Source organism: Rhinatrema bivittatum, chromosome 9 (genome assembly GCF_901001135.1).
Source record: "Rhinatrema bivittatum chromosome 9, aRhiBiv1.1, whole genome shotgun sequence".
NCBI classification, from domain to species: Eukaryota; Metazoa; Chordata; class Amphibia; order Gymnophiona; family Rhinatrematidae; genus Rhinatrema; species Rhinatrema bivittatum.
Window position 1 is genome coordinate 224,179,652 of NC_042623.1, and position 16,197 is coordinate 224,195,848.

Sequence of the window (16,197 nt, forward strand, 5' to 3'; positions counted from 1 at the left end):
CACAACAAGTATAGACAGTTTCACTCTGGTCCAATAAAATGCATCACAGCCTGCAGAAAATCCAGGCTGGGACACAAAGTGACAAACTGTAGGTGAAAGCTATCCACATGCAGCTTCCAACTGCAAATGGGAAATCCAAAGGTGAATCTGGAACACAGTTTCATCTTGGATTCCAGTGACCTTGTACCCATGTCATTTCTTATAATTAATATAATATATAATTATAATATATAATATAATATAATATATATAATATAATATAATATAATTTCTTATAATTATACCTCCCCTCATCTGATTCCTGGACAGCATGGATACCAACTCTAACATGTGGACTAATTCTATTCTGAACTATCTCTAGTCCGGAATTTGTTATTTCTCTTTTCTTTACTTAACTTTATCTCTTTTCTTCCAGCTACCTAAGCTTCCAAGTTCACGGTCCTCGTTTAATGTAACTTTGTCTCTTCCTTTACCTAATTATTTTTATCCCTGTTCGATGTAAACCGTCCTGATATGGTATTTAACCATGAAGGTCGGTATAGAAAAATGTTAAATAAATAAATAAATAAATTTCTGAAATCATGAAACCTGTTCATGATGGTGACCGACTTAAGGACACAAGAACAGTAGCAGAGTTGGGATTAGAAATAAAGTAACCTGTCCAAGGTCACACAGGATCGCGTCAGATCGGGGATGCAAATTTATCTCAGGATTTCTCCTGACAGTCCTATTCCATAACCAGTGGCCTACACGTCCACCGGCATGTTATGTACCTGATACAAGAACATCGTTCCGCAGAGCACAGACTGCATATTCAGACTTGGTGAATTCTGGCAGTTTAGCCAATGACTTCCACTCTCCTGTTACTGGGTCGTAGCATTCAGTATAAGGCAGATTGAACCCTCCGACTCGCTCACAGCCCCCAACCACCACAATCACTTCAGAGAATCCTGTTGACCTAGATCAATGAAAACAGAAGAACATACCCTGATAACCAAAGTTCTTACATTTTATAGAAAACAAAGTACCAGCAAAATCAAAACACTACAAACTTTTCTATATACTATAAAATATTTTTAGTATAGTACAGAGAGAATAATTTCTTTTTTCCTGTTCTTACATGGAATAAATCATGCTGTTGACAGAAATAGTATCACAGTATTATAAGATAAAATTTGCTCTAACTACCAAATGGTAAATGGGATGGCCATTTCTCTTCCATGTGCTTCCTGCTCTGCATCAGCCAGGAGATCCTTTCCTGTGCTGGAGGAGAGACAGCTTCTCAGAGCTGGGTACTGTTAACAGTGGAGGACACAGGAAGTGCTGCATGACAGGAGTTGTAGGCTTTCAGGGGACAATTTTCCGTAGCCTGCCTAGGTACAAGACACTTGTGCACCTTAGTAAGTGCATGCTTTGTACACTTGTAGATTCCCTTTGACAATAAGCTACATGTATACAAGTATTTGTGGCCACATACTCTGCATGTGTTATTTCTATGGGTGGTTGACTGTGGGGTAAAACAGCATACGCACACTGGAAAATGCAAAATTATGTGTGCTTATCTCTACTGATTTAAACATCTTCTCTTCCCCTCCACATCCCCCAGGAACCACGCTTTCTAATCTGGCTAAAAGTGTGAGCACTGTGAAGCCCACACATATGTTTAGCCCAGGAGTGCTCATACATATCCATTAGCGACTGGCTGGGGGGGCCTGAAGACTGGTTTGAGCACCTAAAACAAACAAGAGACAGAGCTATATCAATTGCAGGCCCTATACTCTGGAACTCCTTACCAGAGAACCTAAGAATATCTACTGACACCAAGAAATTTAAGCAAGATCTAAAATTCTGGCTCTTCAACAATGCCTCCACACTAACTCAATAACTAAACGTCTTCCACTTAAATCTATAATTTTTCCTTTAATTGTCCTCCTGTTCATCTACCTTGCTTTGAACTTTTCCTTTGTTCATTATTATTTTAACCTAATACACCATTCTGATATAGTGATTCTCACCGTTAATGACGGTATATAAAAAGCCCAAATAAATAAATAAATAAATTTGCCTGAGTGATCACCTTGAAAATTGCCTAAGAATATAAGAACATAAGAAATGCTGTATTGGGTCAGACCAATAGCTCATTGAGCCCAGCATCCTTTCACCCAACACTAACCAATCTGGGTTGCCTGGAAGAAGGATCCAAGATATCTGTTGGGGAGATCTATTCACTGTTATTTACTCCCACTGTTATGAAAGTGGACCCCTGTTTCGAGGTAGATAGCTACCGTCGAAGGGCAAGGCCACTTGGACTGGAGAGGCTTGATTGAAGACTTCACCCTGGAAGCATGCGACCCCCCCCAGGAGGAGCCTGTAGGGGCCCGGCCGCTGGGACTTAGGCGACTCCTCTGAAGACTGTAGAAAGGTATGGATGCAGGCGCCTCCTGCAGGTCGTAGGTTCCAGTCGGCTGGCGCCTCCAGCAGGTCGAGCAGTCTGAGGGTGGAGTCGTAGAAGAGTCCAAAGCCGGTCCGAGGTTCGATACACAGGGAGGGTCCGAGTCCAGTCCAGGGTCTAAGCAGGAGAAGGGTCCAAAGCCATACCAGGATCAAGCCAGGAGAAGGGTCCAACGCCATACCAGGATCAAGCCAGGAGAAGACACGTCCACCAGTCCAGAAGTCAGAAGCCAAGAATCAATCCACGGAGCAGGGGAGCAGAGCGGGACGAAGAACAAAGAACCAGGAACACAGGAACGCACTCAGGCAGGAACCTCAATACCAAGGCAAGGACTGAATGCTCAGCCCTTGCCTTAAGTACAGGAAGCCAGGGGAGGAGTCTCAGGGGGAGCCATGACACTTCCTGTCATGGCTCCTTTAAGAATACCCATCAGCCGCGCGTGCGCGGCTCCTAGGAGCAGAGGAGGAGGAGGAGGAGCCGGATCACCGCGGAGCCACGCCACCGATCCCAGCAATGGCGGCGGCCGCCAGAAGCATGGAAGGGACTGCCTGCTCCCGCAGGAACCCTCGACACTACCCGGCGTCCCGGGTAAGCTATTTCCTGCGCACCCGCCGGCCCGGCCTCAGTTGCGGTCCTTCGCGGCCGGCGGCCATGACACCCGGTCCCGGTCGCGGCATGCCGTGGCCGGCGGTGCTAATAGTACCCCCTCCTTTAGGCCTCCCCCTAGAAGGTTTGGGTTTACCAGGGTGTTTTGCATGAAAGTCCTTGAGCAGGGATTTGTCCAATATATTCTTTGCTGGCTCCCACGAATTCTCCTCAGGTCCAAATCCCTCCCATGCTAGGAGGTCCTCCCAAGTGGTGCCCCGTCTCCGGACATCCAACACGTCACGAACTTGATAAATAGTTTCATCCACTGCTTGATGGTGCACAGCCCCGGGCGGCTTCCGGCTAGGCCACTTGAGGATCAATGGTTTCAGAAGAGATACATGGAATGAGTTGTGAATTCGCAATGTAGCAGGTAACTGAAGTTGGTAGGTCACTGGACCTAATTGTCGCAGTACCTGGAAAGGTCCAATATACCGAGGAGCCAGTCTCATGGAAGGGACTCTCAGACGGATATGCCGGGTGCTGAGCCACACCTTCTCTCCGGGATGAAACTGAGGAGCCTGTCGTCGATGTAGATCAGCAAATTTCTTCACGGAGCGGGCAGCTTTCTGTAGCATCTTCTGAGTATGGACCCAAAGCTGTTTCAGCTGTATAGCTGTTAACTGAGCTGCTGGCGATGGAACAGGCAGGGGTACAGGCAAGGGCGGCCTGGACTGACGACCGAAAACAATCTGAAAGGGGGATGCCCCCGTAGAGGTCCCAGCATGCGAATTATGTGAAAACTCAGTCCAGGAAAGAAGTGACGCCCAGTCATCTTGTCGAGAGTTGACAAAAATGTAGAAACTGTTTCAGCGTACGATTTGTACGCTCTGCCTGACCATTAGCCTGAGGGTGGAATGCCATAGTAAAATCCAGCGAAATCCGGAATTTCTTGCAGAGGTTGAGCCAGTATCGAGCCGTGAACTGAGGACCCCGGTCCGAGGTGATGTGTTGAGGCAGTCCATGTAGGCGAAAAATGTGAAGCATGAACAATTGAGCCAGTTGTGGAGCAGATGGGAGGAGGGGAGGGGAATGAAATGAGCCATTTTTGAAAAACGATCTACCACTACCCATATCATATTTTGTTCTCTGTATTTCCTCTTATCAGTTCTTTGTAAGCCGGCATGATGTGCCTTACGAATGTCGGCATAGAAAAGCCGTTAAATAAATAAATAAAATAAAATATCACAGTGTTGCCATCAGATGGAGGAAATTCCACTATAAAGTCTGTGGAGATGTGTGTCCATGGTCTAGTGGGAATGGGTAATGGTTGTAGCAAACCCCAAGTTTTCCCGGTGAGGACTTTATTTTGTGCGCAGACTGGACATGAATCTACATAGGCTCGTATATCTTTATGCATCTCAGGCCACCAATAATACTGTTGTAAGAGAGCCTGCGTTCGCATTCGTCCGGGATGTCCTGCCAATCTGGAATCATGACCCTAAGCCAAAACTTTATTACGAAGCTGTTTAGGCACCACCGTCTTCCCTGGTGGTACCGTGAAGGTAGCAGACAAAATGATACGAACCGGATCGATATGTTGTTCAGGATCCTCAGTATCCTCTGTGGAGAATGATCGAGATAAGGCATCAGCCTTAATGTTCTTGTCGGCAGGACGGTACCGTAATTCGAAGTCGAAGCGAGTGAAAAAGAGAGCCCAACGGGCCTGATAAGGGTTTAACCGTTGAGCTTGTTGAAGATATGTTAAATTTTTATGGTCAGTAAAGATGGTTATGCGATGTTGTGCTCCTTCCAACCACTGTCGCCACTCTTCTAGTGCCATCTTGATAGCGAGAAGCTCCTTATCCCCAATGGAGTAATTACGCTCTGCCGCAGAGAATTTCTTGGAGAAGTATGAACAAGGATGAGAAGCTCCTGATGTATTAGTCTGACTCAGAACAGCTCCAACCCCTTCAGCCGATGCATCTACTTCAACAATAAATGGGAGCTTGGGGTCGGGATGCCGAAGACATGGTTGTCGAAGAAAGGAGTTTTTGAGTGCTTGGAATGCTTCCTCAGCCTCGACAGGCCACGCCTTGATGTTGGCTCCCTTGTGAGTCAGAGCAGTCAGGGGGGCCGCTAATTTAGAAAAATTCTGGATAAAACTGCGATAATAATTCGCAAACCCCAGAAAACGTTGAAGCGCACGTAATCCATTAGGCTGAGGCCATTCTTTAATGCATTTCAGCTTGGCGGGATCCATTTGAAACCCTTGCTTAGATATAATGTAACCCAGGAAGGGTAATGATTCCTTTTCAAAGATACATTTTTCAAGCTTAGCATACAGTCTGTTTTCCCTTAGACGCTGTAACACCTGAAGGACATGTTGTCTGTGGGACTGTAAATTGGCCGAGAAAATAAGAATGTCGTCCAAATAGACCACAACACAGACATAAATTAGATCTCAAAATATTTCATTAATAAAGTGTTGAAACACTGCAGGGGCATTGGTTAATCCAAACGGCATAATGAGATATTCGTAATGTCCATCTCTAGTATTAAAAGCCGTTTTCCATTCATCACCGTCACGAATTCTGATTAGATTGTAGGCCCCTCGGAGATCCAATTTGGAAAATATCTGAGCCCCCTGTAAACGATCAAAAAGTTCAGCGATAAGAGGCAATGGGTAGCGATCTTTGATGGTGATTGCGTTGAGTCCGCGGAAGTCAATACATGGCCGCAGTGTCCCATTCTTTTTTCCCACGAAGAAAAAACCAGCTCCGGCTGGCGAGGTAGAGCGTCGAATGAACCCCTTCTGTAGATTTTCTTGAATGTAGTTGGTCATAGCTTGAGTCTCTGAGACGGATAATGCGTAGACCTTCCCTCGGGGAGATGATGCTCCTGGAACCAAGTTAATAGCGCAGTCAAACTCCCGATGCGGAGGCAAGACATCAGCGGCCTTTTTAGAAAAAACATCTGCGAATTGACTATATTGTGCGGGCAGTCCTTCAAGCAGTGCGGTGCAGATGTAGCTGTCGGTTGGCATGATTCCTTGTAGACAAGTCTCTTGACAAGTAGATCCCCATTGCAGAAGTTTTAAAGTCGTCCAGTCAAACTGAGGGTTATGACGTTGTAACCAGGGGATACCCAATACCTCGGGATGTATGGCTCTCTGGATGACATAAAATGAAATTTGTTCAGAATGCTTGGGAGCGATGCGACACACCAGAGGAACAGTTTGATGGGTTATCCTTCCTGGTAGCGGATCTCCATGAATAGAGGATATGATCAGTGGCCTGGGGCAAGGTTGAAGAGGGATATGGAGTTTTTCCACGATATCTTGCAGGATGAAACTCCCTCCTGCACCGGAGTCTACTAAAGCCACAGTAGAAAACTGAAGGTCTCTTAGTTCCAAAGAAATCCGAAGAGTGAGTGGGGGAGCTGGAGAGGTAATGCCTAAGGTTACTCCCCCGCCGGAGCCTAGGCTTTGGAGTTTCCTGGACAGATCGGGCAACGGGCTATGAGGTGACCAGTTCCTCCACAATACATACAGAGGCCTGTACGACGGCGTCTTTGTCGTTCCTCAGGGAAAAGAGGACCACGTCCCAATTGCATAGGTTCTTCTACAATTCCTTCGGAAACAGGTGTAGCTCGTGAAACGGTCGATACTGGACGAGGAGAGTTCCCTGAGGTGGTTTTTCTGAAATTGGCTCCTTCACGAACCTCTTTCTTGCAGTCAACGGACTATCCGAGATACTAAGTCTATAATAGAGTCCAAGGACCTTGGTAGTTCTCGAGTCGCCATTTCGTCCTTAATCTTAGATGACAGACCCTCCAAATATATGGAACGCAAACAATTCTCCTCCCAGTGAAGCTTTGACGCCAGTGTTCTAAACTCGATGGTGTAATCTGCGAGAGCTCGGTTCCCTTGCCGAAGTTGCAGAAGTTTAGAACCGGCTACTACCTGCTTTCCTGGATCATCGAAAACAGCGAGGAATAGCTCCAGGAACTTTTGAAGATCTTGCAGGACTGGGTCTGATCGCCGCCAATAGAGAGAAGCCCATGCCAGGGCTTTCCCTTCCAAGAGCGATAAAATATAAGTAGTTTTAGTGAGGTCATCTGGAAACGAAGAAGCTTGAAGCTGGAAATGCATGCTGCACTGGTCGATGAATCCTTGGCATAACTGAGGATCCCCTGCATAGCATGGAGGTATGGGTAGCGGAATTGCAGTTCAGGCGGTGTTTGACATCAACGCTAGTACTGCTGAAGAAGCAGCCTGAGCAGCTGCCATAGAGTCCAGACGCGTGTTAAGTCGCTCTAGAGAGGCTGCCATGGATTCTAGTATGCGTTGTTGTTCCATGACCTTCTGGGCTAGTCCTGGAATAGCTTTCCGAGCTGAGGCCTCTGCCGGGTCCATGGCCTTGGTATTCTGTTATGAAAGTGGACCCCTGTTTTGAGGTAGATAGCTACTGTCGAAGAGCAAGGCTACTTGGACTGGAGAGGCTTGATTGAAGACTTCACCCTGGAAGCACGCGACCCCCCCAGGAGGAGCCTTTAGGGGCCCGGCCGCTGGGACTTAGGCGACTCCTCTGAAGATTGTAGAAAGGTCTGGATGCAGGCGCCTCCTGCAGGTCGTGGGTTCCAGACGGCTGGCGCCTCCAGCAGGTCGAGCAGTCTGAGGGCGGAGTCGTAGAAGAGTCCAAAGCCGGTCTGAGGTTCGATACACAGGCGGGGTCCGAGTCCAGTCCAGGGTCTAAGCAGGAGAAGGGTCCAAAGCCGTACCAGGATCAAGCCAGGAGAAGGGTCCAACGCCGTACCAGGATCAAGCCAGGAGAAGACACATCCACCAGTCCAGAAGTCAGAAGCCAAGAATCAATCTACAGAGCAGGGGAGCAGAGCGGGATGAAAAACGAAGAACCAGGAACACAGGAATGCACTCAGGCAGGAACCTCAATACCAAGGCAAGGACTGAATGCTCAGCCCTTGCCTTAAGTACAGGAAGCCAGGGGAGGAGTCTCAGGGGGAGCCATGACACTTCCTGTCATGGCTCCTTTAAGAATACCCATCAGCCGTGCGTGGCTCCTAGGAGAAGAGGAGGAGGAGCCGGATCGCCTCTAAGCCACGCCGCCGATCCCAGCAATGGCGGCGGCCACCAGAAGCATGGAAGGGACTGCCTGCTCCCGGCGTCCCGGGTAAGCTATTTCCTGCGCACCTGCCGGCCCAGCCTCAGTTGCGGTCCGCCGTGGCCGGCGGCCATGACACCCGGTCCCGGTGTGCCGCGGCCGGCGGTGCTAACACCCACCTTATGGCAATATGAGATTGTGATTCCCAAGCCTACCTGGCTAATAGTTGTTGATAGACGTGTCCACCAGAAACTTGTCTAAATCATTTTTTAAACCCAACTATACTACTGGTCTTGAATTTATCCTCTGATGACAAATTCGTTTGTTGAATGAAAAAAAAAATTCTTAGTGTCCTTTATGCCTAGTATTATTTGAAAGATTGACTAACTATTCCCTATTTACTTGTTCTACACCAGTTGTGATTTTAAACATTTCTATCACATCCCCTCTCAGTCATTTCTGCTCCAAGCTGAAGAGCCCTAATCTGTTTGCTTCTTTGATTACCACTGAACACTGAACTGAGGACTTCAAAGTACTGTCCACTATGATACTTAGGTCCTTTTCCTGGGTAGTAAATCCTAATATGGAACCTAACATCATGTAACTACAGTGTGGGTTATTTTTCCCCATGTGCAATACTTTGCGCTTGTCCGTATTACATTTCATCTGCCATTTAAATGCCCAGTCTTCCAGTCTTGCAAGGTCCTCCTGCAATTTTTCACAATTTGCTTGTGATTTAACAACTCACCATAATTTTGTAACATCTGCAAATTTGATCACTTCACTTGTTGTTCCCCTTTCCAGATCATTTATAAATATATTAAATGGAGAAATTACTACTTACCTGATAACTTCCTTTTCTTTAATGAGGACAGGTTAAGCTACGCCAGTGGATTATACACTCTACCAGCAGATGGAGATGGAGAAAAGATGATGTCTCAGTATATATACCCCTGCACCAGTATCAGCCCACCAGTATTCTCTGCAAAAGACAACTGTGGACAATTAAACAATACATGAACATAACTATTAACAGATAACCATTCAAACACTCAGTTAACAGGAAAACTCAGACAAGGAGTGTAATACACTAACCAAGGAACTGGATCTGACACTTATCAGTAATCCCTGGAAATACAGCCACTCAGGAGGACAATATCACCACCATCTGGCAGCCAAGGGCGGGAAGATAGATTAACCTGTCCTCATTAAAGAAATTGGAAATTATCAGGTAAGTAGTAATTTTTCCTCTTAGCATTCAGACAGGTTAATCCACACCAGTGGGATGTACCAAAGCTACTCCCGAAAAGGGCGGGAGGCTGCCTGCAATCCGATCAACACCGCATGCGTGACATCCAAGGTCCATCACAGGCAATATTCATCCAAGGTCCGTCACAGGCAATATTCATCCGCATCTCTCTCTGTGTCCAAAGTCGGCAGGGAAATTGATTCACGTGAAAATCTGAGACCACCTTTGGAAAAAAAAGATAGAACAGTACGCAGCTGTATCGCCCCTGGAGTCACTTGCAGAAATTATTTCAGGCAGTTCGGAGACTACGCACAGAGCAAATTACCACAAGAAACACTGTCTTCAAAGTAATTAACCCCAAGGAGAGGCTACGCAGTGGTCGAAAGGTGGGACCCGCCAAAATTTCCAAAACCAGGTTAAGACTCCACAAGGGCACCAATAACTGCAAGGGAGGATGAAGATGTTTCACCCCTTTTAAGAATCGGGCCACATCTGGATAGTCCGACAAGGGTCCACCATCCACCTGACCTCAGAAACAGGTAAGAGTCTTCACCTGTACCTTCAATGAATTAAGGGCCAACCCCTTAATCAATCCATCCTGCATAAAATCCAAAACGAACGGGATCTTAACCGAATGAGGATGAACTCCTCAATCCTCACACCAAGCCTCAAGCACTTGCCAAACCCAATCATAGGCTAATGAAGTGGAGAACTTTCTTGCTCCCAGCAAGGTAGCAATCACAGTAGTGGAATATCCACATTCAGCAACCATGCCCTCTTAAGGGCCATACCATAAGACAAAATCAAGTTGGATCTTCGTGAAGAACAGGCCCCTGCCATAGCAGATCCATGTGGACCAGTAATCAGATAGGAGAGTCCACCCAGAAGCCTTTGCAGATCTGCATACCATGGCCTCCTGGGCCAATCCAGTGCCACTAGAAGCAACATCCCCATGTGACTCTCGATTTTCTGAAACATTCTGCCTAACAAGGGCCACGGGGGAAAAGCAAATAGAAACTTGCCTTCCAGCCACTCCTGCATCAGGGCAAGGACTTTAGATGTCCTCCTGCGACCGAAGAAGTGAGGAATCTTCGCATTGTGAGGTATCACCAGAAAGTCTAAAAAATGGGAGTCCCCAGTGGTCCACTATGAGCTGGAACACCTCGTTTGACAATTCCCATTCTCCTGGATCCAGACTATGTCTGCTGAGAAAGTCTGCTCTTACATTGTCTTTTCCTGCAATGTGTGAGGCTGAGATCTCCTGAAGATGTACTTCCACCCATTCCATAAGTTGGGCTATTTCCTGTGACACTTGCTAGCTCTTAGTTCCTCCCTGGCAGTTGACATAAGCCACTATCGTCGCATTGTTTGACATTACCGGACCACTCGACCCTTCAAGCGGTTGACGAATCACAAGCATGCCAACTGAACAGCATGGGCTGCCAGCTGATTGATACTCCAGAGAGACTCTTTTGTACTCCAGTGCACCTGGACTGTCAACTCCTGACAGTGAGTCCCCCCAAACCTGGAGGCTCATATCCATCATACTAGCCACTCCGGTGTTTGTAGGGAAACTCCCTTCCTTAGATGATCCGCTTGCAACCACCACTGCAGTTGAATGCTGATCTCCACTGGCAAGTGAAGCTATTTCAAGTAGTTGAGACTGTGGACTCCAATGTGCAAGCAGAGTGCGCTGAAGAGGATGCATATTTTTTTTTTTTATATATATATATATATACCGACATTTGATCTCAAATTGAGATATCACATCGGTTTACATTCAAGTGCTGTAGGTATTTCTCTATCCCCAGAGGGCTTACAATCTAAGTTTTTGTACCTGAGGCAATGGAAGGTAAAGTGACTTGCCCAAGGTCACAAGGAGCGACAGCAGGACTCGAACGCTGGTCTCCTGGTTCATAGTCCACTGCTCTAACCACTAGGCTATTCCTCCTCTATATGCGCCCTTGCCCACAAAACCACCTCTAGGGTAGCTGCCATCAACCCGAGCACCTGTAGATAAGACCACACTGTTGGGTGTATTGTTTCTGTCAATAGTCACACTTGCGCCATCAGTTTCTGAATGCGGATCTCTGGCAAGAACACCCTGCCTTGCTTCATGCTGAAATGATCACCGAGATACTCCAGTGTCTGGGATGGCTGTAGATTGCTCTTGATCAAGTTCCCCACCCTACCTAGTTCCTGTAACAAGGAGATGACCTTGCGAGAGACATGAAAGCTCTTGTTCATACTCTTGGCCCGAATCAGCCAATGGTCTAAGTACAGGTGGACCAGAATGCCATTCTCTCAACACTGCTGCTACCACTAACATGACCTTGGAAAAGGCTCTGGGTGCGGTGGCCAAATTGAAGGGCAGCACTCGAAATGTTGCCCCAAAACAGCAAAATGCAGAAACCATTGATGCTCCAGCTGGATGGGAATATGTAAGTACACCTTTGACAAATCCAGAGATGTAAGAAATCCCAACTGTATTGCCATTATCACCGAGCATAAAGCTTCCATGCGGAAATGAGTCATCTGCAAATGGCGGTTGACTCCCTTGAGATCTAAGATAGGGCGAAAACAACCCTCCTTCTTGGGCACAATGAAATAAATGGAATATTAGCCTGCATTTTCTTGTAACACGGGCACCGGGACTACAGCCCGCAGGCTGAGGAGTCTTGACAATGTACACCCCACTGCCTGCCTCTTCCGTGGAGAACTGTAGGGAGACACCATGAAAACGTCCCGAGGAACACTGAGAAACTCCAGAGCAGAGCCATTTCTTATCACCTCCAGAACCCACTGGTCTGATGTGATCTCGAACCACCTCCAGTAAAAAAGAGAGAGGCAACCCCCTATCTCCTGTTCCCAGGGGTGGGTCAGCATATCTTCATTGAGAGGTTCAAAGGGCACGCCACTCGAGCCTGCACCCTGTCTGGGCTGCATGGGACAAAAGGTCTGAGAATTACCCAAAGGTCGAGCCCTCTGAGAAGCCAGTCTTCTGAAGGGTCAAAAGTGTTTGAAACCCCTAACTCGACCTTTTCGTGCCAAAGGAGCATGGCACCTGCTTATTATCTTCTGGTGAACGAGAAACCTGGGACTCACTCCACTTATTGGTAATTTTTTCCAGCTCAAACAAGAGTGATCCTTTAAAGGGTAATTTCAAGTCAGTGAATGGAAGAATGGAACCATCGTGTGATAATACATGTTGAAGTTGCGTGATCCCCTTGAGTTGCCAAAATATAAAACCTTTAGTGTTAAAGCCTGGTGTACATTTCCTTGTAGAGGCAAAAAGGGAAAGCACGTTGCAGACAAATGTAATCTTTCCATCAAAATCCTCCATGTTAGGCGCATGGGAGCCAGTAACCATTGTTTAGCAATCTCTGAAGGTAGACTATGCGAGGATGCCTGCAAAAGAAATCATGTATCTCTTTGTATGGAGATAATGTTGGCAATTAATATTGGCAATTAATATTGGCGATTTCATAATATTAGACTTTGAAATTGTATCAGCTGACCAATTCCTAAGCCATAGCTGATGCCTGGCTGCTATTACCGAAGCCACCCATCTGGAAGAAGTGCAGACTAGGTCATAGCCCCCCTCTGCCAAAAAGGTGGCTGCCAGTTCCATCACTGCCCTGGAAGTCACACCAGATTCATCGACTTCCTAAGAGAGAAGTAAACAAGAGTGAGCCATCAGGAAGCAACAAGAAGTTATCTGCAAATTCATTTCCATCACCTCAAAGGCCTGCTTAAGGATAGCCTAAATTCTTCAATCTTGTGCATCATTCAATGCCGCTCCCCCTTCTACAGGGATAGTTGTCTGCTTGGTGATGGCACACACAAGCGCATCCAATTTTGGAAAGAACAATGCTTTCTCACAGCTGGATCCAGGGGGTACAGCCCTTCCAAGGCTCGTCCCCCTTTAAAATTAGCTTCCGGAGTCATCCCATTCAAGATCAATCTTGAATAGCCTCCATAATGGGGAAAAATCATGAAGCTTTACGCAAAGAAATTAAAATGGAATCTTTCTTTGGTTCAGATATGAAATCGGCATCTGGCCTTTCCAGCATCTTCAATGTCTGGGAAATCAGAGCCGACAACTCATCTCTATGAAACATAAGAACATGCCATACTGGGTCAGACCAAGGGTCCATCAAGCCCAGCATCCTGTTTCCAACAGTGGCCAATCCAGGCCATAAGAACCTGGCAAGTAACTAAAAACTAAGTCTATTCCATGTTACTGTTGCTAGTAATAGCAGTGGCTATTTTCTAAGTCAACTTAATTAATAGCAGGTAATGGACTTCTCCTCCAAAAACTTATCCAATCCTTTTTTAAACACAGCTATACTAATTGCACTAACCACATCCTCTGGCAACAAATTCCAGAGTTTAATTGTGCGTTGTGAAAAAGAACTTTCTCCGATTAGTTTTAAATGTGCCACATGCTAACTTCATGGAGTGCCCCCCTAGTCTTTCTATTATCTGAAAGAGTAAATAACCGATTCCCATCTACCTGTTCTAGACCTCTCATAATTTTAAACACCTCTATCATATCCCCCCTCAGCCGCAACATTGTTCTATATGGCTCCAATCCCAGAGGAATTTCCCATCCTCCAGGGAGTAAGGATCGGCTTTATCATCCGTACCATCCGGGTCCCTATCAGCATGACCTACAGCAAGTCTAGACGTACTCCAACGCTTACCCGCAGCACCAGGCATGCGGGAATCCACAGCCTGCAATCCTAAACTGATTGGCCAAGGCCGCCAACTGTGCCTGAAGAAAGGTCTGCAGCCCTTGAAAAAATTCCACCCAAGAAAAAGCAGAGGGATCCTTACCAAAACCAGAAGGCGTTGGTCCTGCGCCCAATGAACTACCTTCCCCCACTGATGAGCCAGTTATGGGAGCCCAAAACCAGGCAAAAACTCTGGCAGTTCCCCCTCCTTTTCCATTCTCTCATCATTCTGGAAAGGTCTGGGCTTAGCAAAATCAGTCAGAGACAATTCTCTCTGAGCCTCCAAGCAGCGCTGACATAAGTTAGAGGAGACAACAGGCTGTGATGCCCAAATATGGCAAGAACACAAAGAGTAAGGCGTTTAGGCTTCTTTGTTACCAGCGCCATGGTAAACATCCGCTATCAGTACGCTCCAAAAAGTGTCCAATAACTGCACCCAGCTGCGCTCTCCATAAGCACTTACCATGGAGGCCCAAAAAATAGGTGCCCAATGTTGTGAATAAGCTGTTTTACTGGACCCTTGGGCCGGCCTGCGGGAGACTGGGGAGAGATGGGCTATAGTGTCTGCTTGAGGGCAGTCCGGGAGGCAGATACCAGGCAGGCGATGGACGGTGAGCTTCACCCAGGAAGCTGGTACTCCCCCGGGAGGAGCCTGTAGGAGCCCAGCTGCTTGGGACTTAGGGGATTCACCCTGGAAGCTGGTGCTCCCCCGGGAGGAGCCCGTAGGAGCCCGGCCGCTGGGACTTAGGAGATCACAGAGGCTGGAGCCGAAGCAGACAGGCAGGGATCCGGAATCAGGCAGGAACTGAAGCTGGACAGGTTTCTGGAACCAAGCAGGAACTGAAGCAGGACAGGTACTGGATCCAAGCTGGAACTGAAGCAGGACCGGCTACTGGAACCAAGCAGGAACTGAAACAGGCCGCAGGCTCTCGGAGACGGAACGGGATCAAGGAGATGAGGGCCGGGTCGCGACCGTCGCCACCGGGACCATAACAGTACCTCCCCTCTTACGCCCCCTCTTAGCAGGCCTGGGTTTACCTGGGTGGTCTTGATGGAATGTCTTCAACAACTCCTTATCAAGAATGTTGTGGGCAGGCTCCCATGTGTTATCTTCAGGTCCACAGCCTTCCCAGGCAATTAGATACTCCCACCGGCGTTGATGGAATCTTACGTCGAGGATCTCCCGAACTTGATAGGTGGTATCTCCTGGCACGGAAGGATCTGGAGAATCAGGAGCCCGGGGATGGTACCTGGAAAGAATGAGAGGCTTCAAGATTGACACATGGAAGACGTTGTGCACATGCATCGAGGAGGGTAAGTGCAAGTGATAGGAAACAGCCCCTACACGCTTGGCAATACGGAATGGTCCACAGAATTTGGGGGCGAGTCTGCGGGAGGGAATCCGAAGTTGCAGATTCTTTGTACTCAGCTAAACGCGGTCTCCAGGGAGGTAGACTGGCGCTGGCTGGCGATGGCTGTCTGCCCATTTTTTGGCAGACCGGGCAGCTTCTTGTATCTTCTTTTGGATGGACTTCCACAGAGCAAGTAACTGGCGGGCGGAAAGCTGCACTGCTGGCAGTGCACTAGGTTCAGGCGAAGGCAAGGGTGGCCGCAGCTGTTTCCCATAAACTGCTAGGAAGGGGGAGCTTCCTGTAGCGGAATGTGTATGATTGTTGTAAGAAAACTCCGCCCATGGGAGTAGCTTGGCCCAATCATCTTGTTTTTCATTTACAAAGGATCGTAGGAAAGTCTTTAAGGTCCAGTTTGTTCGTTCTGTCTGTCCATTGCTTTGGGGATGAAAGGCAGATGAGAGACTCAGTTGTATATTGAAGCGCTTGCATAAAGCCTTCCAATAGCGGGCGGTGAATTGTGGACCTTGGTCAGATACTATGTCTTGAGGGAGACCATGGAGTCGGAATACGTGTTGGACGAACAGGGTAGCCAAATCGGGAGCTGAGGGCAATTTCGACAAAGGGACAAAATGCGCCATTTTGGAGAACCGGTGCACTATTACCCAGATGACCGTGTTCCCGGCGGATGCTGGGAGGTCCA

At 47.5% G+C, this 16,197-nt stretch overlaps 1 protein-coding gene across 3 annotated transcripts in view; it reads right to left on the bottom strand.

Annotated features, from left to right (window-relative positions):
- Nucleotides 1-16,197, bottom strand: part of LOC115099044 (kelch-like protein 24) — a 130,221-nt gene that overhangs the window by 39,078 nt on the left and 74,946 nt on the right. For all 3 annotated transcript variants that reach the window (XM_029616310.1, XM_029616311.1, XM_029616314.1), the window contains one exon: nucleotides 774-958. In XM_029616310.1, coding sequence (XP_029472170.1) covers nucleotides 774-958 — 185 coding nt within the window. The remainder of the gene's footprint in view (nucleotides 1-773; nucleotides 959-16,197) is intronic.